The sequence below is a fragment of the Bombus bifarius genome, unplaced genomic scaffold (assembly GCF_011952205.1).
Source record: "Bombus bifarius isolate JDL3187 unplaced genomic scaffold, Bbif_JDL3187 scf7180000009200, whole genome shotgun sequence".
Taxonomy (NCBI): domain Eukaryota; kingdom Metazoa; phylum Arthropoda; class Insecta; order Hymenoptera; family Apidae; genus Bombus; species Bombus bifarius.
In genome coordinates this window covers 3,243,977-3,267,710 of record NW_022884965.1, presented here as the reverse complement: position 1 = coordinate 3,267,710, position 23,734 = coordinate 3,243,977, and the positions used below count along the sequence as shown (strand labels likewise).

General features: G+C 33.5%; 7 protein-coding genes across 15 annotated transcripts in view; 3 read left to right on the top strand and 4 right to left on the bottom strand.

Moving 5' to 3' along the window:
- Nucleotides 1–3,209: 3,209 nt before the first annotated feature.
- Nucleotides 3,210–6,264, bottom strand: LOC117214387 (ubiquitin-conjugating enzyme E2 J2-like). Its single transcript, XM_033460483.1, has 5 exons — nt 6,006–6,264; nt 5,615–5,895; nt 5,045–5,279; nt 4,845–4,973; nt 3,210–4,769 (listed from the first exon to the last, which is right to left on the bottom strand). The coding sequence occupies exons 2-5, from the start codon at nt 5,728–5,730 to the stop codon at nt 4,557–4,559; spliced, it is 693 nt and encodes a 230-aa protein (XP_033316374.1). The 5' UTR covers nt 5,731–5,895; nt 6,006–6,264; the 3' UTR covers nt 3,210–4,556.
- An 893-nt stretch (nt 6,265–7,157) lies between these two features.
- Nucleotides 7,158–8,973, top strand: LOC117214390 (transmembrane protein 98-like). The gene is made up of 4 exons (XM_033460489.1): nt 7,158–7,628; nt 7,711–7,820; nt 7,898–8,030; nt 8,099–8,973. The coding sequence occupies exons 1-4, from the start codon at nt 7,473–7,475 to the stop codon at nt 8,372–8,374; spliced, it is 675 nt and encodes a 224-aa protein (XP_033316380.1). The 5' UTR covers nt 7,158–7,472; the 3' UTR covers nt 8,375–8,973.
- LOC117214373 (ATP-binding cassette sub-family F member 2) lies at nt 8,511–12,860 on the bottom strand. 4 transcript variants are annotated; one of them, XM_033460457.1, is made up of 9 exons: nt 12,842–12,860; nt 11,676–11,863; nt 11,188–11,591; nt 10,954–11,117; nt 10,645–10,872; nt 10,165–10,552; nt 9,888–10,079; nt 9,610–9,813; nt 8,511–9,531 (listed from the first exon to the last, which is right to left on the bottom strand). In XM_033460457.1, exons 2-9 carry the CDS (start codon nt 11,854–11,856, stop codon nt 9,391–9,393), a joined length of 1,902 nt encoding a protein of 633 aa, XP_033316348.1. In that variant the 5' UTR covers nt 11,857–11,863; nt 12,842–12,860; the 3' UTR covers nt 8,511–9,390. The 4 variants fall into 4 exon arrangements, with proteins under 4 accessions (XP_033316348.1, XP_033316346.1, XP_033316347.1 ...); XM_033460455.1 differs by lacking the exon at nt 12,842–12,860 and adding an exon at nt 12,747–12,781; XM_033460456.1 differs by lacking the exon at nt 12,842–12,860 and adding an exon at nt 12,489–12,645.
- A 482-nt stretch (nt 12,861–13,342) lies between these two features.
- LOC117214385 (gem-associated protein 2) lies at nt 13,343–15,139 on the top strand. The gene is made up of 5 exons (XM_033460482.1): nt 13,343–13,593; nt 13,682–13,766; nt 13,875–14,033; nt 14,102–14,389; nt 14,948–15,139. The coding sequence occupies exons 1-5, from the start codon at nt 13,487–13,489 to the stop codon at nt 15,038–15,040; spliced, it is 732 nt and encodes a 243-aa protein (XP_033316373.1). The 5' UTR covers nt 13,343–13,486; the 3' UTR covers nt 15,041–15,139.
- LOC117214394 (ubiquitin-like protein 4A) lies at nt 15,072–16,754 on the bottom strand. Its single transcript, XM_033460495.1, has 3 exons — nt 16,467–16,754; nt 15,669–15,774; nt 15,072–15,593 (listed from the first exon to the last, which is right to left on the bottom strand). The coding sequence occupies exons 1-3, from the start codon at nt 16,512–16,514 to the stop codon at nt 15,295–15,297; spliced, it is 453 nt and encodes a 150-aa protein (XP_033316386.1). The 5' UTR covers nt 16,515–16,754; the 3' UTR covers nt 15,072–15,294.
- Nucleotides 16,755–16,990: 236 nt separating this feature from the next.
- On the top strand, nt 16,991–19,145 carry LOC117214379 (ribonuclease H2 subunit A). 3 transcript variants are annotated; one of them, XM_033460468.1, is made up of 2 exons: nt 16,991–17,202; nt 17,774–19,145. In XM_033460468.1, the coding sequence occupies exons 1-2, from the start codon at nt 17,044–17,046 to the stop codon at nt 18,617–18,619; spliced, it is 1,005 nt and encodes a 334-aa protein (XP_033316359.1). In that variant the 5' UTR covers nt 16,991–17,043; the 3' UTR covers nt 18,620–19,145. The 3 variants fall into 3 exon arrangements, with proteins under 3 accessions (XP_033316359.1, XP_033316361.1, XP_033316360.1); XM_033460470.1 differs by lacking the exon at nt 16,991–17,202 and adding an exon at nt 17,290–17,308; XM_033460469.1 differs by lacking the exon at nt 16,991–17,202 and adding an exon at nt 17,542–17,558.
- The window catches only part of LOC117214383, a 127,021-nt gene continuing 121,998 nt past the window's right edge, over nt 18,712–23,734 (bottom strand). For 2 of the 4 annotated variants that reach the window (XM_033460479.1, XM_033460478.1), the window contains 3 exons: nt 23,564–23,703; nt 22,101–22,368; nt 18,712–20,141 (listed from right to left, as the gene is read on the bottom strand). In XM_033460479.1, coding sequence (XP_033316370.1) covers nt 20,074–20,141; nt 22,101–22,368; nt 23,564–23,703 — 476 coding nt within the window. In that variant the 3' untranslated portion in view covers nt 18,712–20,073. Of the gene's footprint in view, nt 20,142–20,359; nt 20,585–20,938; nt 21,128–22,100; nt 22,369–23,563; nt 23,704–23,734 lie in introns of all 4 variants that reach the window. The other 2 variants (XR_004488846.1, XR_004488845.1) reach the window with 2 other exon arrangements.

Below are 23,734 nucleotides of genomic sequence, written 5' to 3'. Positions count from 1 at the left end.
TTGTCAGGGCACTAACAGGATGTTCTACGAAATTGCTGCGTAACAACGTTAGGCCACACATTGCTTCTATGACAAAAAGCATCATAATGAGTGTTGGTTGGTGTCTTGCAGCAGCCAACTTATTCACTAGACATTGCTCCTTCTGACTACCACCTTTCCGATCGATGTAACACGCCTCCTTATCCAATACCCACTTCCAATTAGTGGATCAGATACAAAAATGGCTTGAATCTTGTCTAAAGACGCAGCATTCTGCCGTGATGGAATTCATTACTTGCCTAATAGATCACTTAAAGTTAAACAACGGCCAATACTTTTTGTATTGTATCGTTTTTTAAATAAACTATGAGCTTAACTGAAAAATTTGGATTATTCATTAGTATACCTAATGTTTCAATTGCAAATATAGTAATCAAAAGAAATAGAGTAAAATCTAATTGCAAATTACTAAATCTAGTAAATTTAGTGATTAAATCTAAGGATATAGAATGAAATAGAGACACGTCGCGGACATGTGCATCTTATTTTCGCAGGATTTCAGGCATGACCAAAGTATCCTGGCGCCTGGTTCGATGATTTACTTGCAGGAGGCGGTCTCCAGGCGAAAAGCAGTCGAGAAAGGGGATGTTGGGATCGCTAGGGAAGGAGCGTATGAACGACTTCCTTATTATTTCGTGGTTAAATAAATTGCTGTTTGCTTCTTTTGCGGCATATTTTCATAGATTAAGGTGGATCTTCGTGAAACTAGTGTACAGGAAGCTTTCAAGGCAGCTGCACTATTGTTTGAACGCAAGGAACACGGGACGCCACAAAGATTTCTTGAAGTCATTAAAAATCTGTGACTTTGAGTGGAAAAGATGAAGTTAGAACATAAAAATAATATTTAATCTAGATGCATTTCAGTTATATTAGAAATTAGGAATTATTTATGTTGGAGAGAGGAAAATGTTGCGAATTACTTATATTGAAAGTTTGAAATTATTCATATTAAAAAATTAGACATTACTTACGTTAAAAACTGAAAACTTTTATTACCAGTAAGATAAGTATTAAAATAAAATGGTACCCGATTACGCAAAGCTAGAAAGATAAAAATACAAGATGTATTTGTTTCACTTAGAAATATAAGGTACATACACATTCAGATATTTTTAAGTAGCTAGTATATATAGTTACCGAATTTATAGATAGGTAACGTTTAAAAACGCAGTAGTCAGACGCCCACAGTATTTACAGAATTTAATGGTTATTATGACCATATACCATTTGCAATTAATAGCATGAATCGATTGAGACCTGTAAAGTTAGAATTGATTAAAGTTAAGGCATTTTAAAATTACAGGAATTCGAATAAACATATATATATGTATAAACATATGCATATACACATATACATGCATACGTTAAGACCAAACACAATACTCTCCTCCTAATGTAGTCAGTAAAAATTAGAAATCTAGTAAGCTTAACTGCCAACGCTCAAAATTAAGAAATGGCGGCCAACCTAATCTCAAACTTATTTAATTTCAAAACCAAATTACTTTACATTTCCTAAAAAAAAAAAATAGAAAATTGGTTAAAAAATAAAGAATTGTTAGTTCAGGCTTCCCTTAAATTATTTAAATTAATTATATTAATTCCTCAAATCATCATAATTCGAATATTCTTCGTTTATTATCCTAGTTGATATTCATTCATCTACGTTCGAATTCCGAGTACACGGCTCCAGAGGCAGAAACGAGTAAACGTAGAATCGGTACGAAAGTAAAAGACGGCTTCACAGGATGCATCCTTCCTCCCGACCGCACTCAAACAAGGGAGCATTGAAAGAAAATTCTAACTGTTTACCATCCCGGTAAACTGCCACTGCTCCCATTCCCTTTCTTCCTTTTCGATCGACAAACCGTTGAATGGTTCTTTAAACAATTCTCGAAGATGCTACATACACATACACATATGTATGTCGATCGAATTTTAATCGTAACCCATCAGGTGTATCGATAATCGATAATACTCGATAATACTCTATAAAATATTTAATATTATTCCAATGAACTTTATTCTGCAGAACACCAAATTTGTGATTTTTTTAAATAACTTATGCTAATTTTTAATAATCTTCGCGTTTTAAAACGTTTGATTTAGCTTGTCAAAAGCTATCATATCAAACTCAAAAGAAGTTACAAATTCGTTGTACCCCAAAACGAAATTCAGCCAAATATTCTTCAAATCGTAAATCGTAGCTGTAATTAAAAATACGATATTAAAATTAAAAAATTATTTCAAAAAGGATATTTGGATTCGAGAAATTCGATGTTTTTGAATATTTGAAAACTAATAATGAAATATAAATATTTCTTTCAAATTTCTCTGGTATACTGCATTTTTCTGCGTGTTCGATATTGTGACTACATAAGTCAAATAAGACATGTAATTGTATTAGCATCGTTGTGATATGCTTAACATATATAAAAAATTCGATGACGATTTCTTTATTTATTATAGTATATTATATGTCTGTATATAAAAAGGAAATAGATGATACACAAAGCGCAAATTGTGCGACGAAAAATTGACCAGAAAATTGTATCACGACGACATCTTAAGTGTCAATCTTAAACTATAACCACAATTTTTCGCTTAATATAAGGTAGCTATATTTCCTAATTATATATTATTTACACGTTGAGTAATAAAATAAAAGTAGTTTTTCATGTATACGAGTGAATAGAAGGTATGTAACTAATATACATTTGTAAATTTTATGTGGAGGCAGAAAATGATAACGAACGTCAATAACAAGTAAAAATACAACTTACTTCAGATTTTGTTTTACAACTAAAAGTGAATGATTTCCTCTTCTATCCATAATTGAACAAAATTAATCCAATTGGAAGAGAAAACGATCATTTCTTTATAAAAATACTCATTAGAACGTAGAAGTTGCTTTTAAACACATTGCGCTTCAAGATGGTGCGGGGACATGACGAAAAAGAGCGCGAAGGTTTCATTTTCAAATTCTGTTCGTATTTCAAATTCGCGTGCATAATTTTCAGTGCTAATAAATTATTCTGGGTGTATTACACTGGTTGTTCACTAAATTTGTTGTTAAAATATTGAAATTGAATACTTGAATTCTTAAAATTAAGTAAATTAATCAGCTTGTACATTAAATAATTAGAAATTTTAAATAATTTCCTTTTTCTTTCCTGTTTTTTTTTTTTTTTTACAAATATATCGAATAGCAAGGAAGCAAAAAATAGACATCTTTTTTCGTGTAGAAAAATTATTACATTATTTTTAATCCATAAATAAAACCGATGCAATTCCTTAACATAAATATCGTTTCACGGATTATATGTCAGTTCTGTTTCCATGAATATAGTTTCGTACACGTTACCAATTGTTAATTACTCGGTAAAGTATAATCGTAATGTGTTAATCTGCGAGTTACAATTAAATCTCATTTTCTTTTTTCCTTTTTTCAATCACACCGGGTGACAGCAAAAGTACACTACGTCCAATAAAGCTATGATAACCGATTCGAACAAAACTTCTGAGCAAGCTGAGAACACACAACATGTATATTCAAAGAATCGATTTCTCTAAAATTATCTCTCGAAATAATTAAACAATGAATACTGACACTGATCTGTTCAATTTCTTTGCTTTTTTTTAACTTTGTTATCAACTGATATTACACACGTCTTACTAGTCTACTACACGTATTTACAAGATCGGCACGTTTCATCAATGACACAAGCTATTCTCTACTAAGCTTAGTTCGATTCAGTTAGAAATTTTGACTTAGTTTCTCATTGGCACATCGCAGAGACGAACTTCTATTTATTTTTAAACGTATTCGGGAAGTGTTTTTTGTTGTTGAAGCATCGTGCGAAAAGTCCGTTGTGGATGTATGGAAAGAAAGATCAAGAATAGAAAGCAGTAGCAAGATTTGAATCTTCACTGATTTACTTATAGCATTGGGAAGCTCCCACGAATTTACCTTATTACTCTATCTCTTTCATTTTCCCTCTATCCCCTTCTTATATACTTATACCATGTAGTTACTTACATAATTGTTCAAATAATCGCTAAATATTTATAGTTCAGGTTAGTTGAACTACGCTTTGGAAATTCGCGCAACAGAACTTGACTGAAAGCCAATGGTGTTAATTCGAAATTCAATTCGAATCAATTAACAGCGTTATGATTTGTTTTTCTTCCTTTTTTCTCTTTACAACTGGATAAAGAACTCAGTGACATTTTGTTTGATGATAAACGCTCACAGGTAGAACCCTTTGGGGAATTGTTACCGTAGTTTCGCGGTTACCACATTTAAAATTTGCGAATATAGTACACAACTCGTATTTTACAAGTAACTTTGTTATAAAAATCTATCAAACGCCCGTGTGGTGTGGATTCGATGTGGACAAACAGCCCCAAATCAGTTTTTAATACCTTTCTTCAAGATCTGCACGCATCGTTATTACAACATCTTTCCTCGTTCTTTTTCCTTTATCGAAAAGTATGCTATGTATTCATTTTTCGTTCACTTATTCCATAGCAACGCTCCATAATACGTATTTTACTGTGAAAGCAAATGCTGCGAATCCTATAATGACAACAAGATTGGTGAGCACACTGTACAATGGACTTTGATCCCTTTGTAGTTGATCGCGTAACAGTGACGAAACTTCTGAAGCCGTGGTCTGATGCCTTGCCTGTTTTTCTAATTCTTTTCTGTGTTCCAATTCTGCTTTTATTGCCTATGAAACATGAATTCCTCTACTAATCTATTTGGTATGGATCAAAAGTATATCATTTTGTAATATTAATGATACCTCAACAGTTTCTGGAAAAAGTTCACAGAATAACTTGTCCTTTAAATTGTACTCTAAACTCTGTGCAGCAAATTGTTTTTTCTCGTGATCAGATGTATTGATACTACCCATGGTAGGGCTATTTTCAATCTATCATAAGACAATACATTAGTATTGGATATATTAGAACTTAATTTAATTATTAATAATTAATTACATACCATAAAACTAAGTAATCCTGTAAGAATAGTAGATACACTCCACGCTGGATTCCATGTATCAGGGTGGAAGTCAGAGATAGACAAACACAATCTTGTATTGACCTTAAATCTGCCATTTGGAGTAGTCATATAAATGCTAGGAGGCTGGAATGGAAATTCTACTGGAAATATAAGTTTTCCATGATAAAATCCTCCTTCATAGGGAGTTTTCTCTGGACCCTTCACAACATAATGCCTAAAAAACATCATACTGTATCTACATATAAGCATTTATAATGACTCACAAAAATATTAGAATGCTTACAGAAACTTTTTATGAATATGCTATGTTATACAAAACATTTTAAATTTTCTTTGGGAGATATATGTTTACATTGAATGTCTTATAATTTCTATGTACATTTTTTAATCAGTTTCAAATTTTATCACAATATTGTGAAATTTCAAAATGTTTTATACAACACATACAAATATACATAAAAGTTTCCTAAGGTAAATGTCTATATACTTTTATAAGTCACTATGTATAACAGATTATCTCTTAATATACAAAACATTTAAAACACATACCATTCTAATATATTCGAGGGTACTGGCTCTGCAACAACATATGGTACAGGATCCTTTTTAAGACGTAAGTAGTCTTGCTTCAGTCTCGCTGTTGCACTGTTCGTTGTCCTATTCATGTTGTATACAAAATGTTTTGTGAATTCTTTCTAATTCTCTAATCAATTGACCTCTTCTTTTACCTCTTTGTTTTAAAATATATTTCTCTGAACAATTTTTTACAAAACTTTTCTATGTTGACTCTGGGACAAGTGTGACACCTTTTGTTTAAGTTTCGCACTGAACTAAGAAAAGGATAAAAATTATGTTTCACGTGATAACTTGAAATGTCGATTTTCATAAATTTTTAAATGTATTGTATTGTTTGGATATCACGTTCAATGTATTACCTTACCTGGTAATCTGATAAAAAAGAAATTTGCAACTTTAAGAAAGATAGGTTATATTCTCTTCGAAATTCGGTAACTTAAATACAGACGAGAACGCAAGTTAAACAGAGTGGATTTGTCGCGAAATCGTTCGTGATATCTTTGCCTTTTCACTTACAAAATATTCACGAATGACACTAAATTTGACAGCAACTCTTTCATGACACAAAACATATGACTATGAAATGCACTGAATTATTTCATTTCGCAACAGTGCTGCCAAGTATTATAATATGATAATAAATATTGGCTGATCGATTTATAAATCATTTTTCCTTTGCTATTGAATTTTTTGTTTTATTTATTATTTCCTTTTCATTAGTTTATAAAAAAGTCATGATGATTCAAATTTTGTTATCAATGCTTTTAAGATTTCGATAATGATTATTTATTGAATGGAATTTTATAGAAAATATAATTAAAAAAATAAATTGCATTCTATATTTCAAAAAAATGTAATTATAAGGTTGTTAAAAAATATAGAGTAATTATACGTATATAAGAATTAAAATGGGAGGCATCAGGAAATATAAGTTTAAATGTTTGAATTTCTAAGATAATAAATTTAATTGATAAGTAATTACAGAAATTAATTGTCATTCTAAAACAAAAGTTTTTAAATTCCTACTTTCGAAAGTTATCTTTTCGCTTATTAATATCATAAATCACAAGATCGATCATTTCAAAAAATTCGATGAACTTTTAAACATCGATTAAAAAACAAATATACGTATTAATATTTTATAAATATTACTATTATCATTAAGGAAACATTGTTATTTAAAAAATGATCTTTCCGAAACTATAAAAGCTATGTTCGCGTAATAAATAAATGCTAAATATTTTTTGTAAATTAAATGGGATAACTGTTAACATTCGTTCATAGTTTTAATATTTGTTAGAACTCCCTAGATATTAACTTTCATAACAAAATAATTACACAGATCCAAAAATGTGTATACATCCATAAAAACATACTTCTAAAAATGTAATAAAGAAATTCCTACCAAAAATTCCTTCTAATTTTTAAATAAGCAAAATGAGAAAAGAGGAGAACTTGTTTAATACTTCATTATATAAATTTTCCTATATATTTACTTTCCACTTTTTACGGATTTACCGATTATGATCTTATTCTTCATAGATTTCCTCTGTACAGGCATGGAATAGTACAAAACCACTTGTTAATATAATTTCCGAATTACATAACGTGACTTACAAAAGCTACAATCAGGAATTATTTTTTATGAATGGAGCTTAAGATTCGTGACAGTCTCCGCCTCCCACCGACTGTCACCGGGAAACTCGACGCTGTTTACAGTTTTGACACAAGAAAAATAGTTGAAACAGTATTCATGAACTATTTAAAAGGGTTTAGTTAATTAAAAGGTTCATTTGAACAAAGTAATTGAATTGTCAAACTCATCTGAAAAATGAGTTCTCCGGTGTCCATAAGTAACGCTGGTCCCACAACTAGTGCTACAGGAATGGAAACAGTAGTAGCTGTTGCACTTGGTGCACTTGCTGCTGTTTTCCTTGGTGCACTCTTAGTATTACTTGTTATATGCAAAAGACAAAGATGTTACTATGTAAGTTATATACTATAAGTCATATATATATTGTTTTTTCTCTCTTATGAAACATGGTAAAATCTGTACAATTGCATTTCAGAATCAGAAAGACTCTCCAGATCTAAGCTCAGACTTGCTAGAGGGAGAAAATTTCTCTGGTTTAGGCTTAGATGTTTGGGAAAGCGAAGAATGGTTAGCTGGTGCAGAGAGGTATAGAGCGTTTGTTAATATCTAGAGATGAGACTCTGAATTAATTACTCAATGGTGAAATTTTATGGATAATACAGATGGGTTGATGATGCTACTGGTTTAGCTCCACTATGTATTGCTGTATTAAGATCGTGCCATGCTTTGGCTTCCAGTCTCACTGCTATTGCAGGCACAGTAAACAGTAAAACTGTCCCATTGGAGATAGTGGATGTAAGTGTATACTAACTTATTCCATAGTAACACTCAAAGCTAAGAATTTGTATATTTGTATTCATTAGGTTGCCAGACGTATTCCACCTCGAGTTGACGATGTGGTTAGAAGTTTGTATCCACCATTAGATGCAAGATTATTGGAAGCCAGAGTAGCAGCATTGGTACTGGCTGTTACACACCTGGCATTGGTGACTAAGCATGGAGTGTCCAAGAGTCATGCTAGGAAATTAGCATTTATTGATCAAGCTTTGAGTGATATGGATTCCCATTTATCAATCTTAAGGAATGCTGCACTGGCACAGGAGGTGGCTTGTTCTGTTCCAGCTTCAACACCCGTTTGACCTTCAGTTTATCTCCTGATCCAGAAAAATCTTCACCAGTATTTACAGTTTCTATGTTTCTCGTGGTTTTGGGTCCTTATACTAGGCTTTATTAGGCTCTACGTGAAATTGAAGGTATACACAGCATTACAAAGTGTTTCATATTATGTATTTCTTTTCCTTTTTTTATTATATCAAGGTCCAAAACCCAATAGTGCAACTTCGAGTTTTCTATCGACAATATTCAGTGTATTACATTTCATGTAATCATAGTTGTTACAAAAATGCATACATTACTTCCATGGCGTATTAAAAAATATTGTAAGATATATAATATATATAGATTTAAACATTTTTCACGACGAAAGAACCAGAGATATACTACTTCTTGTGATATGGATATCCGCGAGACTTTAGTCTTCCATGATGTTAATACTAGATCAAAGTATTTATGTATAATGTCAGATGAAAAGTTCTATTCGAGAGAAATCGTGTCGTTTTATCGATTATATTAAGTATTTATAACTGTTTGTACACATCCATATATTTTTTTATATACCAAGAATCAAATTAATTTATAGCTAAATACGACTTTATAATAAAGCTAAATTGCAAGAAAAAAATTCGAGTATTTGTTGTGTGTTAATAATACTTAAACGTGTTTTATTTCAGTAGTTCTCTTAAGTAATCTATTTATGTATATACATACATATACATATACGTATGTGTAAACACATACATATATGTATATACATGTGAAATATATAATTTTTCGTAGTACAGTAATAATGTCGGATCTCTAAATTAATAACATGGCAAATAGCCACCATGAATCGATATCGCCAGCTATTACAGAGTAATTCGCTGCTCATTATTTAAATAAATTAACTAAAAAATCTTCGATCGCTGAAAAACGCTACACAGCAGCGCAAAGTCAGCAATAGACACAAAACAACGAGGACAGATTACTATAATGGAGAGAGAGAGAAAATATACTTGGAAAAAAATTGGGCAAAGCATATTACACATTATTCAAATTATTTGCTTCTGTGCATCTCCTTTTGTCTCTTCTGGTTGTCACTAAGCACTTTGGTCTTCAGATGCTCTTTGTAGTCTAATATATTTCCACTCCATTTCGTGACTGTACCATTTTCACAGACCCAAATTTCCTCTGCCACCTAATAAAACGAATAGATATTATATAATCAAATGATTAATGGATTATATACCTAGTCTTTTTAAACGGCAGTATATACCTGATTGATTAATCTGAAATCGTGAGACACAAGCACCATTCCACCATCAAAATCATTAATTGCATCAGCTAATGCATCAATTGTCTCCATGTCTAAATGATTGGTCGGTTCGTCAAGTAATAATAGATGAGGCACTTGCCAAGCTAACCATGCAAAGACCACTCTACAACGTTGACCATCGGACAATTGCCTTATTGGGCATACCTATACACACAAAAAGAAAATATTACTTTTTGAACCTCAATGATAGATATTTAAGCTTTTATAAATAATTATACCTGCTGACGACCGGTTAATCCGTAACGACCAATGATTTTTCTCATTTCTTCTCGTTCTTTAACATCTGGGAAGGCTTTCATCATGTAATCCAAAGGCGACATATCTAGATCTAATAATTCATGTAAATGTTGGTGGTATCTCCCGATCCGAAGATGACTGTTCTTACGTATCATACCACTAGTTGGAACTAACTGTAATTATAAATTAATATGTAATTTTGTATATATAAATATTCCCTTTTTTAATTTCCGTACATGGTGGTTAATTGGAACTTACATCTCCATATAATAATTTTAAAAGAGTACTTTTTCCAGCTCCATTTGGCCCAACTAATGCAATTCTGGTGTCTAAATCTATACCAAATTCTAGATTTTTATAAATCCAAGGTGAATCTTCGTTGTAACGAAAACTAACGTTTTGAACCATAATAACAGGGGGTGGAATAGTTCCGCAAGAAGGAAAGTAGAAGTTCAGCACTTTGTCATTGACTACTTTTTCTGTGAGACCTTGTGCTACCATCTTTGCCAGTGTTTTTTCCTTAGATTGTGCTTGCCTTGCTAGTTTTGCAGATCCGTGTCCAAATCGAGCTATATAATTCTTCATGTGTGCGATTTGATCCTGTTCCCAGTTATACTGCTTCACTTGATTCTCCAGTAATTCCATTCTAACATAGAGAATTCATATTAATATTCTCATTTGTATTTAGCAAGAATTTAAGTTTCGTTCATCTTTTTGTTATGTCTAATTTCAATTTACCTTGTCTTCACAAACGCTTCATAATTACCACCATAATATTTTAGTTGCTTTTTATTGACATGAATGATATTTGTACAGATGCCATTGAGGAAATCTTGTGAGTGAGAAATAATGACCAAAATTCTTTTGTATGTTTTCAATTCTTCTTCCAACCATACACAAGCATCCAAATCTAAATGATTGGTAGGCTCATCCAGTAATAATAGGTGAGGTTTCACATATAAAGCTCTGAAACAGAATAAAACAGCCTTAGTAGATCATTGTATACATATGCAAACTCTTCTATTCACAGATAATTAGATAGTTAACCTTGCAAGAGCAATTCGCATTCGCCAACCTCCAGAGAAATCTTTGGTAGGTGTTTTCTGCATTTTTGCAGTGAAACCCAAACCATGTAAGATATGAGCAGCACGAGCTTCTGCCGTATCAGCTGACATATCCTCTAACCTTTCATAGACATCCATGAGTTGTTCCTATTTAGATAAAAACTGTTAAATATTAAGCGCCAGTAAAAAAAGCAAGATATACAAAGTAAGAACATACTTGAGCATCTTCTTCTTCACATTCTACTAACTCTTCTGCCAGTTTTTCTAATCGTATACGCTCCTCATCTACCTCCATCACACAATCTAAAGCTGTTTTATCGCTAGCAGGCATTTCCCTGGTCAGATGAAAAATGTCAATCTGATCAGGGATAGGAACTTCTCGATTTCCAAGTACAGCTAATAAAGTAGATTTCCCAGAGCCATTAAGTCCAAGCAAGCCATAACGTCTGCCGCAGTTTAATTCCAACATAGTATCTTGCAGCAGTTCACAGCCGTGGAAAGTAATAGAAAAATTAGATATCTTTATATCACGACTTCGGGGGTGTGAAGCCAATGATCCTGTACATGAACGTGCTTCAGCATTCAATCTTGCATCTGCTTCCAGTTTCATACACAGTGCCTCTATAATAACACCAATGAATCAAATTCTCAATTAAAAGACCTTAGATAACATTTTTGCCTTTTAAAGACAGTTTCTAATTTTACCTTCTGCACTAACAGGCAACCCATTGGTTCCATTTTGAATGATTCCCACTCCAGGACTGGACTCCTTACCATCCTCCACAGTCTTGTTCTGGTTATTCTGAGGTGGCTTCTTGCCTGATTGACGAGCTTTAGCTGCTTCCTTCTTTTTCTGTTGCTGCTTCTTTTTTGCGTCGGACGGCATGATTCGTCTGAAATTCGATTAGATACTTGGAGTGTCGTTTTAACGTGGTATGAGATATGTGGTATGAGATATGTGGTATGAGATACGTGGTACAAGATACGTGTTATGTAAGCCGGAGGTTAGGAACACGATCGCACGTGCGTTAGAAAGTAAGATCGAAGCGGAGTAATGTCAAATTCGAAAATTGAAAAACTTCCATTGCCGTAAACGGCTCGTTACATGAGCCAGCCAACGAGTGCGACGAAGAGGTACATAGGCAAGAGGGGGACAGAACAGAGCGATAGAAGAAGAAAGAGAAAGACACTGATAGTGGGCCTGGGATACAGAAACCGTGATTCTTAATGCATTTCTCGAATTTCTTCTACGGCCACATTTAAAGTTACCCGATAAAAATAACTAGGTTATTAATGTTGGTTGCGCAATAAAAATAAGGAACGTTTAACAGAGGGAAAAGAAAGATAACAGGAGAAAAATAGAGACGAAGCACCTGCAATTGAGACAAAAGAAACTTCGATTATTTTGCGACAGTAGTGGATGTTAGAAAAATTCTTAGAATTATTAGAAATTACTCGATGAGATGTTTATAGGTTATATTGAAGTAATGATTTTATAGTAGGTTCGAGATTTATTACCTAGTTGTGCGCCAAAAATCGAACGATCCGTGCAATACGCAAACACACGTGCATGGATAAAGACAAAGCCGTCAAAGCGACATCATTCGTCAGGTAGAACTATTTGCTGTGGCAACCTTCCCCACTCTGTCACCAGAGGTCTCTAGCATGCGAGACTTTTTCGTTAGTGCTTCGGCTCTAAGCGCTTCTTACAAATATACAATTTTATGTAAAGATACAATGTATACAACTTCCAAAAGACGTCTCCTTATCCCTTACACACTGTGAATCACAAGCATGACTATGATTACACAAATGACTCGATTATGGACCTACTCAGACGTACCCATATCTGTGGGTATACTTGTACCTACCGACCTGGCTTGAACTGAGACGGGCATATATATCTTGTATGATAAAAGACGTATGTTACCCAAACAACAATACAACATACATACAATACTCGTAATGTGTTAGACAATTTAAACAATATATTTCTTTTTAATGATTCAATCGATTTGGATAAAATATACATATATTCGAAGAAATTGAGGATCATGAATTCAGTTGCATATTTTTCATTAATTATGTAAATGAATGCAGGAAGCAAAAATTGGATTATTCATACTTTCTTTTCAAAAATTATAAAAAATAAAAAATTATAAGCAATTAAAAATCGAAAAAACCCAATGTATCAAGCTAAAAGTCTAATGTTAAAAATAAAAAGTTCCATTTCTTAGTATTCCTTCTGTATTAAATAAAATGACTGTTTTAACAAAGCGTTTATTGTCACTTTGAAATACAAAAATGCATAACTTTTTTACATTGCCTATATTGCAACTTTTTAAATTTTAGTTGCAACTGTCATGATCCTTGGTATTTATATTAAAGGGTGACCATAACCTAATCTGAAAGAAACAATATAACCTATAAATATACTAACACAAATGCTGTCCACGAATAAAATTAATCTTATCGAATGAAAATTGGAAGTACCTATCTGTTAAACAATAAACAAAATGACAGATTATTTAAGACAACTTGCTTTCGATGTTGGAGAAATTGACGAGGATATTAATTTGTCCTTGCCTCCAACTTCCGGAGAAGAATATATAAAAAGAGTAATGTAAGTAAATTTCCAGAAAATAATCATAAAAAAATATTTTTAATAATTAGTAATCGAGAATAAAGAATTTTATATAATGTTATTACAGGATAGAAACACAGAAATGTGCTGATATTGTAGTAGCTGATATTGATAGAAAACATTTTAAAAAACCTACAATTGATGTTGAACCTGTAAGTTTGCAAATGGATGTTTTAATATCATCTGTAAAAGAAGTATGAATTGTACACTAGCCAGAATTCAGATAATGTATAATAATCATGTAAACACAACCTTATAAGTTATCAGGCTGCATGGAGGCACCGCCATGGCTGGGCCCTACGCTTGATTGGCAGTTATGTCAAGTGTCAGACTTTTCTAATATCAGACTATACATAAGTCAATTGAAAGATGAAATTCAGACATTGAAACGTAAATGGAAACCTCCAAAGATCGATATGGTATATATTAAAGTACTTTTCTACTAGTTGCATGTTTTAATATTAATGTTAACATTTTAATCTTACAGCCAAGTATCGATGATGAGGAAGGTTGGATCAAATTCTGTTCAGGTAATGATGAAGAAAATATACGAGTTCCTCCAACATTGGATGTTATTTTTTCTTTAAACCAACCAATGGTAGAACAAATATTAGAATATTTAGTTGAGCACATGGAAACATTAAAAAAGATTGAGTACAAATTGGGTCAATGGATATATGCATTGCTAGTTGTTCTAGAAATGCCACTAACTCCAGGAACATGTTCTTGTTTGCGTTCTTTGGCTAGAACCTGTTCTGTCATGCGTGCAAAATCGGTAATAATGGATTACAAATAACACCATCCTTTATTTTTTAACAAATCAGTTTTATTGCGTATATTAAATTTGCCATTGACATAAATCAGGGAGTGAGTTAAAGAAGTAGTCTAAAAAGAAGGATACAATTATCATTTGTATTAAAAGAAAACATATAAATCGCTTACTAATTGTTTTGTAGTTAACATATCTTATAATAAGGAGAGGACCCCAACTCCAGTGTCGATTTAAATGAAAATTCTGAGTCTGCATATTTTAAATACATACTTCTAAATTAATTATTAATATTATTATAAAAATTTTAGGATGGTACTTATCATAAAGTGAATAATTTATATTTAATACATTGCATAAAAACTAACATGAACATCTGTTTTCAACATTTTCACTCTTTGTTGAATTTATTATTTTTGTATTTAATGTTTTCAATGAACATAGAAAAAGGAATTTATTACAGGCCCTAAAATTTCATTAAAATCAGACACACAAAGTTGAGGCCCTCTCCTTATTGATCTTAACTTTATCTGCTTCTTCCCTTTTTTCTATTTATTTTTTTAGAAGAGACTGGAAGTACATGAAATAGGGGCACTGAATTTATTTATATGCCTAGTTGCGCGATACTTTCGCCAATTGGACTTGGCCGATCCTTGAGAACTCCCGTCTATTTTTTTTTATTAAAGTGCAGTTACTATTAGTATACTTTATGTACGTTTTAATAAATTTAATAAAATCGACCTTTTAATACATCTATATGTTGCTCTTTACACGTCTTATTATTTACGATTATTTAAAATATACTACTGGTTATCAGGATATATGAGGCAACGTTTTTTTCTAATTAAATAAAAGTGTATTACAATAATCAAATAATAAGCAAGAGAAGTTGAAGAACTGAAATTTTATTCTTAGGCTATATTCTCTTGGTCCTGGAGAAGTGCAGTCGCTAATCGTTCTAGATCATCGTAACTAAGGTTATTCACTTTATTCTTTAGGTCTTTTATCAACTCATTGGTTATCGACTCAGTTTCTGACTCTGTATAATAATGCCTCAGAACTCTAGAAACTTCATCTCGTAAGAGATATATGCCAGATTTGCTGTGTGAAGCTCTTCCCTCACTAGACCCTTCTTCTGCCTTTTTAATAACCAAAAGATTTAACTTGCTCCCATCCTTAATTCCTGGATAGAAACTCAATGGATTTTCATCTGAAATATTGTTACGCCATTGTCTTAGACTGCAAACATAAAATTCAAATGTTTTGTTTATAGTTCAAATACTACCAGCTAATGTCTTGCCCGTAAGCAACAGTCTCTGGTGGGGAACATCTATTCCCAAGAGGTCACTGACTTTATGTTTTAACTGAAGAACTGTATCTGAAGGTGTAATCTATTAAAAAACAAAGAATTAATTAACAATTATTTAGAATAACATGAAACCTGTTTAATCAATGACAAAATAGATTACAGTAAAATCAATGACACAGGACTGACAAAAGCAATAACTGACAATAGCTATGATCAATATGCAAATTTAGACACCTGAGAGTTATAGTAGCATAAATCAATCCACTGTTAGCTTTCATAAAATAGTGTTCTGTGTTTATTATAAAAGATTGAGTACATTTCTTCAAGTCATAAAAATATATTGTGACAGAGATTAAAGTTGTAACTTAGTTAATTACAAAGCTAAGAAGGCAATATTTTTAAAAGCTGAAGTATATGCAATATGTGCAAATTCTCAAAATCTTGACTTACACCACTATGACTTTCAACCCATCATTAGTGTATATACCACTCAGAAAATATGTATGCCAATGATTATTATTGTCAGTCACGGAATCCTGATTAACGAAAACAGTTGGTGATACTAATGTAACCCTATTAAGACTACTCTAAATAAAAAAAATTCAAAAAGTTAATTTCCTAAGATGTGCAAAATATTCTATGTGTAGGTTAAAAAAATTTCTAGAAACATCGTCGACGGCTCATCAATTGAATGGATATATCGCGCGACGTTTCCCGTTGTAAATAGAAAAATGAAAAATGGGAAAAATGGAAATCAAGCTGTTGTCTACTCACGTCAACAACGCATTCTTTCCCTTGAAGCTTCTTCACGATAACTTTCATGGTGTAATGTGCACGCCGAAGCGTCCTCAGACCAACACGACTGTGTAAAATCAAATTCTTCTCAAGAACGAGACCTTTAATGATACCGATAAGGATTGGAGCATTTTATTGTGAGGTTATATTTTGCGACACACGATATTACTAACACACGGCGTCATCAACTATTTCTACCGAGGACACGCGTACACATGCACACAGGTAGTCAAAAACCCTTGGTGCGAGGTCGATACTGGGCGAATTTTTATCGATACATGAGTTTTATCGAAATAATTCTATTTGTTTCTTTTCTTCAAAATATCATTGAAATACCTAATCAAATATTTGTAAAATATTTTTAATTATTGTAAATTTCTTAAGTTTGACTAGATTATTCTCTAACAATTTAAAAATGTGATGCTCATTTGGATTAGAGAATTGTTTATCATACTTCGATACGACCTATCGATATCCACGTTTGCGATTTTGGCGGTTAATCTAAATACTGGCATTCGGTTTTGAGGTTATATTGGAGGAAAAACGCGTGAACGTTATGGAGAACGAAAAGGAAATGATAGATGAAGCTGAAGAAACGAAATTAGAAGAAAATTGTGTTAATTCTGAGAAAGATAGTAAGATTACCTGCAAAGAAAACCTAACCCCGTACTTCAAAGCTTGGGATCATAGTGTCAATAGAGTTCATTTGTCAGATGTATGTATATATAAAAAAGAACGATATGTTTTATTTACTCTAAGAGCTTCTGTTTTCTTATCATTTACTTCAATTATTATTTTCTTGAGATCATAGTGACGTATAGGTTATTGAATGTTAACTATTAACTATTAACATATCATCAATTTGACCTTCTGTTAATAACTAACAGAAGAATAGCATAATAGACTATTTAAAACAGCTTGCAACTGTTTTGGAATTATGTAACGTGTAGTTGCTCTTATGAAAACATAACCTAATAAAATTATAGAATCATTATTAGTGGAGCCTGAAACATATCATGTATTTTAAAAACACTTGTAAAAGCAGTGAAATTATACAAAATCCCATAAAAAGTATGATTGGAAAGGAGCAATTCAGTATATATATATATATATATGTATCCTACAATATAAGAATATAGAATAAATTTCTTACAAATAAACATCGTTTAATTGTTAAACTATTGATGATTTTAATAGTACACTCTGATAAACATTCCTTCATAGATAATTCATTTCTCAAACAAATCAAGTTTCTAACTTGAGTCCTCATTTGTAATTTCTTCTAGGTACCGCAAATGTGTCGGGATGAACCATGTCAACTTGGTATCGATGAGGCTGGGCGTGGGCCAGTCTTGGGACCCATGGTTTATGGGATTGCCTATGCACCTTTATCAGAAAAGCAACTTCTTGTGGATCTAGGTTGCGCAGACTCCAAGAGTTTGACGGAAGAACAGAGGGACGCAATTTTCGACAATATTTGTAAGCAGCACAAGATAATAGGTTGGGCTGTAGATGTCATATCCCCTAACATTATCGCGAATAACATGTACCGTCGTGTTAAGACCTCCCTGAACGAAGTTTCTATGAATTCTGCGATTGAACTAGCCAAACTGGTGATTGAAGCTGGTGCAAACATCACAGAAATCTATGTAGACACCGTAGGCGTACCGCAGAAGTACCAGGCCAGGTTGGAACAGATTTTCCCGGATATAAAGATAACTGTGGCAAAGAAGGCTGACTCAACGTATCCTATCGTCAGTGCTGCCAGTATTTGCGCTAAAGTTTTGCGCGATCATGCTTTGAAAGCTTGGCAATTTCGCGAAGAGTTGATAACAACCCAGTACGGAAGCGGATATCCTAATGATCCGGATACTAAAAAGTGGTTGTCCGAGAATGTAGATCCAGTATTTGGCTTTCCGCATATTGTCAGGTTCAGCTGGTCTACTGCTGAAAAGATTCTGGAGTCAAAGGCCCTGCCCGTTGAATGGGAAGAAGTGGAAGACACAGGGAATCCTGGGGAACAAAAGATTTCCAAATTCTTCGCCAAATCGCCGGTTAAGTCTTGCAAGCCACAGAGCAAGCGACATCAGTTTTTCACTGAAAGATGCCTTTCCAGTACTTCCAAATTATGATCTTCTTTGTTTACAATACGAATAGTACATAGACACGCAAACATAGTATCTTATAATTAAAAAGTTATTCTTGGATAAAACTAAGACTTATGTCTGATCCATTGAAGTAAACGCCGCTTTATTTATCAGAACGTTAAGTTAGAGATAAAAGTCGGTTCAATTTATGTACATATGTACAAAGTGCTCTTACAGTAAAATACGATATGCAGGTAGTGGTTTCTTTTTATACCACCCCGTGTATTTCACTTGTAATTAACAATTAGGAATGTTATTTAGCGCAAAATGTTCTTTGGTAAAACACACTCTACATTCACGCGCATACACACGGCTCACAATAACTTCTAGGGTAACATATCTCTGTTGATTAATAGCGACTAGATTGATAAAAGCTACGACGAAAGAGAACACTCTCACCGGGGCTAAAATCTTTGCTTGTTCTCTCGCGTGACTGGACGATAGAAACACTCGTGTACAATTAGAATATAAATATACTCGGCGTTCGTTCGCTCGTTCGTTCATTCATTCATTCATTCATTCCGGTTGATTATTAATCGTTCGTTTACGCTTGCGATTCTTTTTAATAGTAAGAGATGAAGGAGAGGAAAAGAAGTACGTAAGGGCTGCAATTTCGCACTCTCGAGAGTTTGAAGATGCTGAGATGAACGTAGATTTGTAAATTCTGCTCTCTGTGTTGTATCAACGATTGAATAGCTTCTTTAAGTAACCATGATCATGTTTTCTTTAACGAGACTATACATCTCTTTGCATCTTGCTTGAGAATCTGGGATTTAACACTATGACGCCGCAGACACGACATTACCTCCGCCATATGAGCGTTAACTTTGTGTTACTTTTTAAATTCTATTAACATCATACAAGATTTAATTACTTTTATTACGTTTCATTACTTTTATATTGACAATCAATTTTATATTATTGTCGAAATTAAAAATGCAATCGGACAAGAATTTTTGTGCATTTGTAGTGGTCATCTTGCATTTTGGGTTAGATAACTAAATCTATTTATTACTTTAATCGTTTTGTTTTTCATATATTTAAAGTTACTAAATTTTTCTACAAGTACAAAAAAACCATTGTTCGTCAATTTCGAAATTAGCCTTTCGTTATAGTGTTAAAAACGATTATAAGCTATAAGATAACGAAACATGGAAAGTATAAAAAATCCGTGCAAGATGCAGGGAGATTTACACACCCGATTCAGTAAGTACGAATTTATGCGTCCACCCATTTTCTAATCTCTAACATACTGACGTATATCTCTGTTAAGTATATTCTCTCGCCTATATCGTCGCTAACTCCACTAACTGCGATTATAAAAAATAGAAACAACACGGATAATTTAGTACACCAGTGGTCTCCATAACACTTGTTTTTGGAGGCCTGAAAAGGATGAGCACAAAAAAGGACGCGGCACCATGTTGTGTGTGTCCTTCTTATCGTAGAATCAATATACTCGTCATCAGCAGGAAGATACACGGCGCTAACATGCTGCTTCCGCTTCCTGAAACAGAAATGAAAAAGCATTGAACCACGATGAATCTCAACGAGCAATTTTTGTCGACGAACCAGGGACAAGGAAAAAATAAAATAAAATAGAGACAGAGAGAGAGAGAGAGAAAAGAGTAAAATGGACGATGGAAATCGAGTGAAAAATCGGAACGTATCGTCGGTTTAATTCGATCGATATTGGCGAGGGAATTGCATCCACAGGCTACTGACACAAACGTTTACTGACGTTCGCCAGGCATGTGACCATAAGTCAGCAAATTGTCGGCAAACGAACGTGTCTCTGATTCGTTGTCACAGTTTTTCCTAACGATATTTCGTCTCGATATTTCCTCGTGGACAGACGGTCCTTTTTCCTTGGCATCGATCTTAACGATTGATGTCTTGGTGGTAAAGGATCGTTTGTAGGTTAGGGATCCTCTCCTAGGGGGTGAAAATCTGTTTGGAAATGGAAAAGAATTAGTAGATGTCATGATAGACTTAAGATAGTTGTATTTAATTTGAAAAGTTATGAATATTTCTGGAAAATTATTTTTTCTTTAAAAGCAACAAAATTTCTTTTTTTCCTTACTTGGCTTAGAAGTAAAGTGGTTTGAAAATGTGCTACGTGCGCGTTTAACTTTCACCTGGATTATAGTTATTATAGCCATAATTTTTGTGGAATTTTTAGTATAATATATTGAACAATATACGAGGAAGTAAATAAAAATAAAAATGAAAATAAAAATAAAGTGTGGGAAACGATAATAAATTTTTTAATAACACTTTCAAATATAATTCTCCGATATTTACCCCAACGTAATAATAATATTTATCCCAGAAATAAAACTGTTTATATATAATCTGATAAAACGATAACACGCAAGTATATCATTAGAGAGTATAAACGTGAAATGTCCGTATCAAAGTTGACCTAGCCATCGCCATCCACAAATTCGCTGTCCAAGAGTTAACTGAAGTATAACAGCGGTTCTCATGTTTCTGCAAAAGAATTTAACATATCTAAACTAATTGTTCCATTCACTTCAATCGAAAAGGTTACTCATTAATCGATAAATTATCGAATCACTGTTTTCTTTACCGACAGAATTTTTTATCGATATATGGAAAATAGAGGCTTCAAAGCAAAGCACGGAAATCGTTGAATAATCTAAATTTTCAATAAATTTAATGTATATATGATACAATTCATTACACGACACAATAAATAATTAAGTAATAATGAAAAACGAACTAATATTTCACAAATTTCAAATAATTTTCTATCGAAACAATTTTTAAATGCATTTTCAACGGGACTGTATAAACGAGAAGAAATGGGAACCACTGAGGCTTTTCCGTCAAGTGCACGCGTCCTTAAGCGATCTCTCCGGAATGCTTTTCCTTTAGAATGAAAGCTTCCACGAAAAACCGCCGTTCTATATTTTCGATGCCTTCCGTTCCAAATAATAACTTTTTTTATGATTCTACTTCGCGTTACAACGTGGTATACAGTGGAGTGCAAAAGCTCCTAACCGAGCAAGATATTCGAAAAGCGATATATGAAAAAATGTTAGCTGGATATGTATATCTTTATACTAAATATCTTATACTTTCTATGTATCTCAATTGTTCTCGAATTTGTTTCAAGCCTGTACTGGTCACTATACTGCCATTCCAATTTGGAAATGTTTTATCTATAACGCATAATATAATGGCTACAAAAACTACTGGCAAACCATAGCATGTACGTACTAATTAATTAAATTAAAGTATGTTAAATTTCTCATCATTTAGTAATTTGATATTATGGAAATGAAATGTAGATTCTAACAGAGAAGCGCTTCATTAGAAGATAAGGGCATGTGTCAATTCCTTTTGTAGCTACTGTATACTCATGAAAGGTTTGACAAGTGATCGAATAATTTCGACAACAACTGTATACCGACCGAGCAGCTCGTGTTCCATTGCTTACCTCCTAAGATATGTTCCGCGTGCGTATGGCCTTGCGCCCTTGTCTCCCTGCTCTCCATGACCGGCATCTTGAGGGGCCTTTCACCCTCTATGCTGAGCTCGTTCGATTTCCAATATACGGTCGCTATCGTTGCCAGGCATTTGATCTTCAGGTCCCCCCTCTTGAAGTGCTTCGTACGCAGACGGAACTCCAGACCTAGCACGGCGGTTTCCAGACCCTCGCGATCCACCTCAGTGATGTGGGGCCCTCTCAAGTATTGCGTGTCGACCTGAATCCCACCAAAAATAACAAGAAAGAAAGAAAGAAAAAGATATAAAAGTCTGCTTCTTCACTTGCAGGTGTCTGCGTGTTTAGGGGAAGTAAGTCGAATTTGCAATTCTACTTTGGACGAGCGAGCCTGACCAGGATAAGTTACGGCTACGTTAACCCTGTGATCGAGTTGGACTGCACTCGAGGGACTGCAACGTTTCGAAAGATGGCAGGCACGTAAAAACGCACGGATGATTTATTAACAGGTGTTTGACCAGTACCTGGACTAGGTAATTATTTATAGAACAGATAATGGACGTCGACTGGAAGATTCGTTCAATTGTTCTTTTAGGAGAAAGACCGGGCTGAGCACAAAGAGAATGACGAATTGGATGAAGGGATAAATAATTGAGCAGTTCTCTGGAAAAAGAATTCACATGACAAAATTGGAAATTGGGCGTACCTGCTTTGGTTCTAGGTTTATTGAATTAATAATAGTAAGGATTCCTACCGATCTTTGTATTTTTTTATAAAGTTTTTATAGAAAAATTTCATAATAATTCAACTATCTGATTACGAAACCTATTAGGTCCTTTTCTCAATTATGTATTTACCGACTTTTTATACATAGTTTAGTGTATCCTTAAAGAATTTCCTGGTTTCCAACTAGAAGAAATCGAATTGCAATCTTCTAGATTCTAAGCAATCAAATGTCCAAAATTTGTGTTCGGAGCATATCGTTATACTTTTGACTTCTAAAATATCATTCGCTATCTCAAATTCTTGCATTAAAATTGTGTTAGATGCAGGAAATTCCTGAATCAATGTTTACCATGTATTGGAAACTAACGAACAAGGGATACTTGAGTTACGTAGTCATTAAAGATCCTCATAGATGGCGGTGTTCTAATAAAACGAATGTGCAACACGGCCGGTATCATTTATAACACTTCAATTAGCTGCTTTAAACGATCCGTCTCGGTTGTCCAATTAACGGAATACCGTTCCTTGATCCAACATCACGCTATATTCTGAAAATCAATATACTTGCGGTGGGCACCCAGTGGACAGTGTTGAAAGAAGTTGAAATTGATGGCAAGCGAGCAATTACAGCGGATAAGCAGCGATAAGAAAAATGTCGCACAGGACTTTTCCCACGGAATTTCATGGCTTCTGACAAGTACTAGGAACAGTTATAAGTATAAGTTACTTACAGGGTCCCCGTTGATGAACCAGCTGAGCATGGCAGCTGGTTTAGACTTCGCCGAAGTGCAATTGAACCGCACCACGTCACCGACTTGATAACGATGCCTTCCTGGCCTTCCGGTGATAATGGGCCCGTCTTCCGGTAGGGCTGCAAGTTTTTTACCATTTTCTTTTTTCTC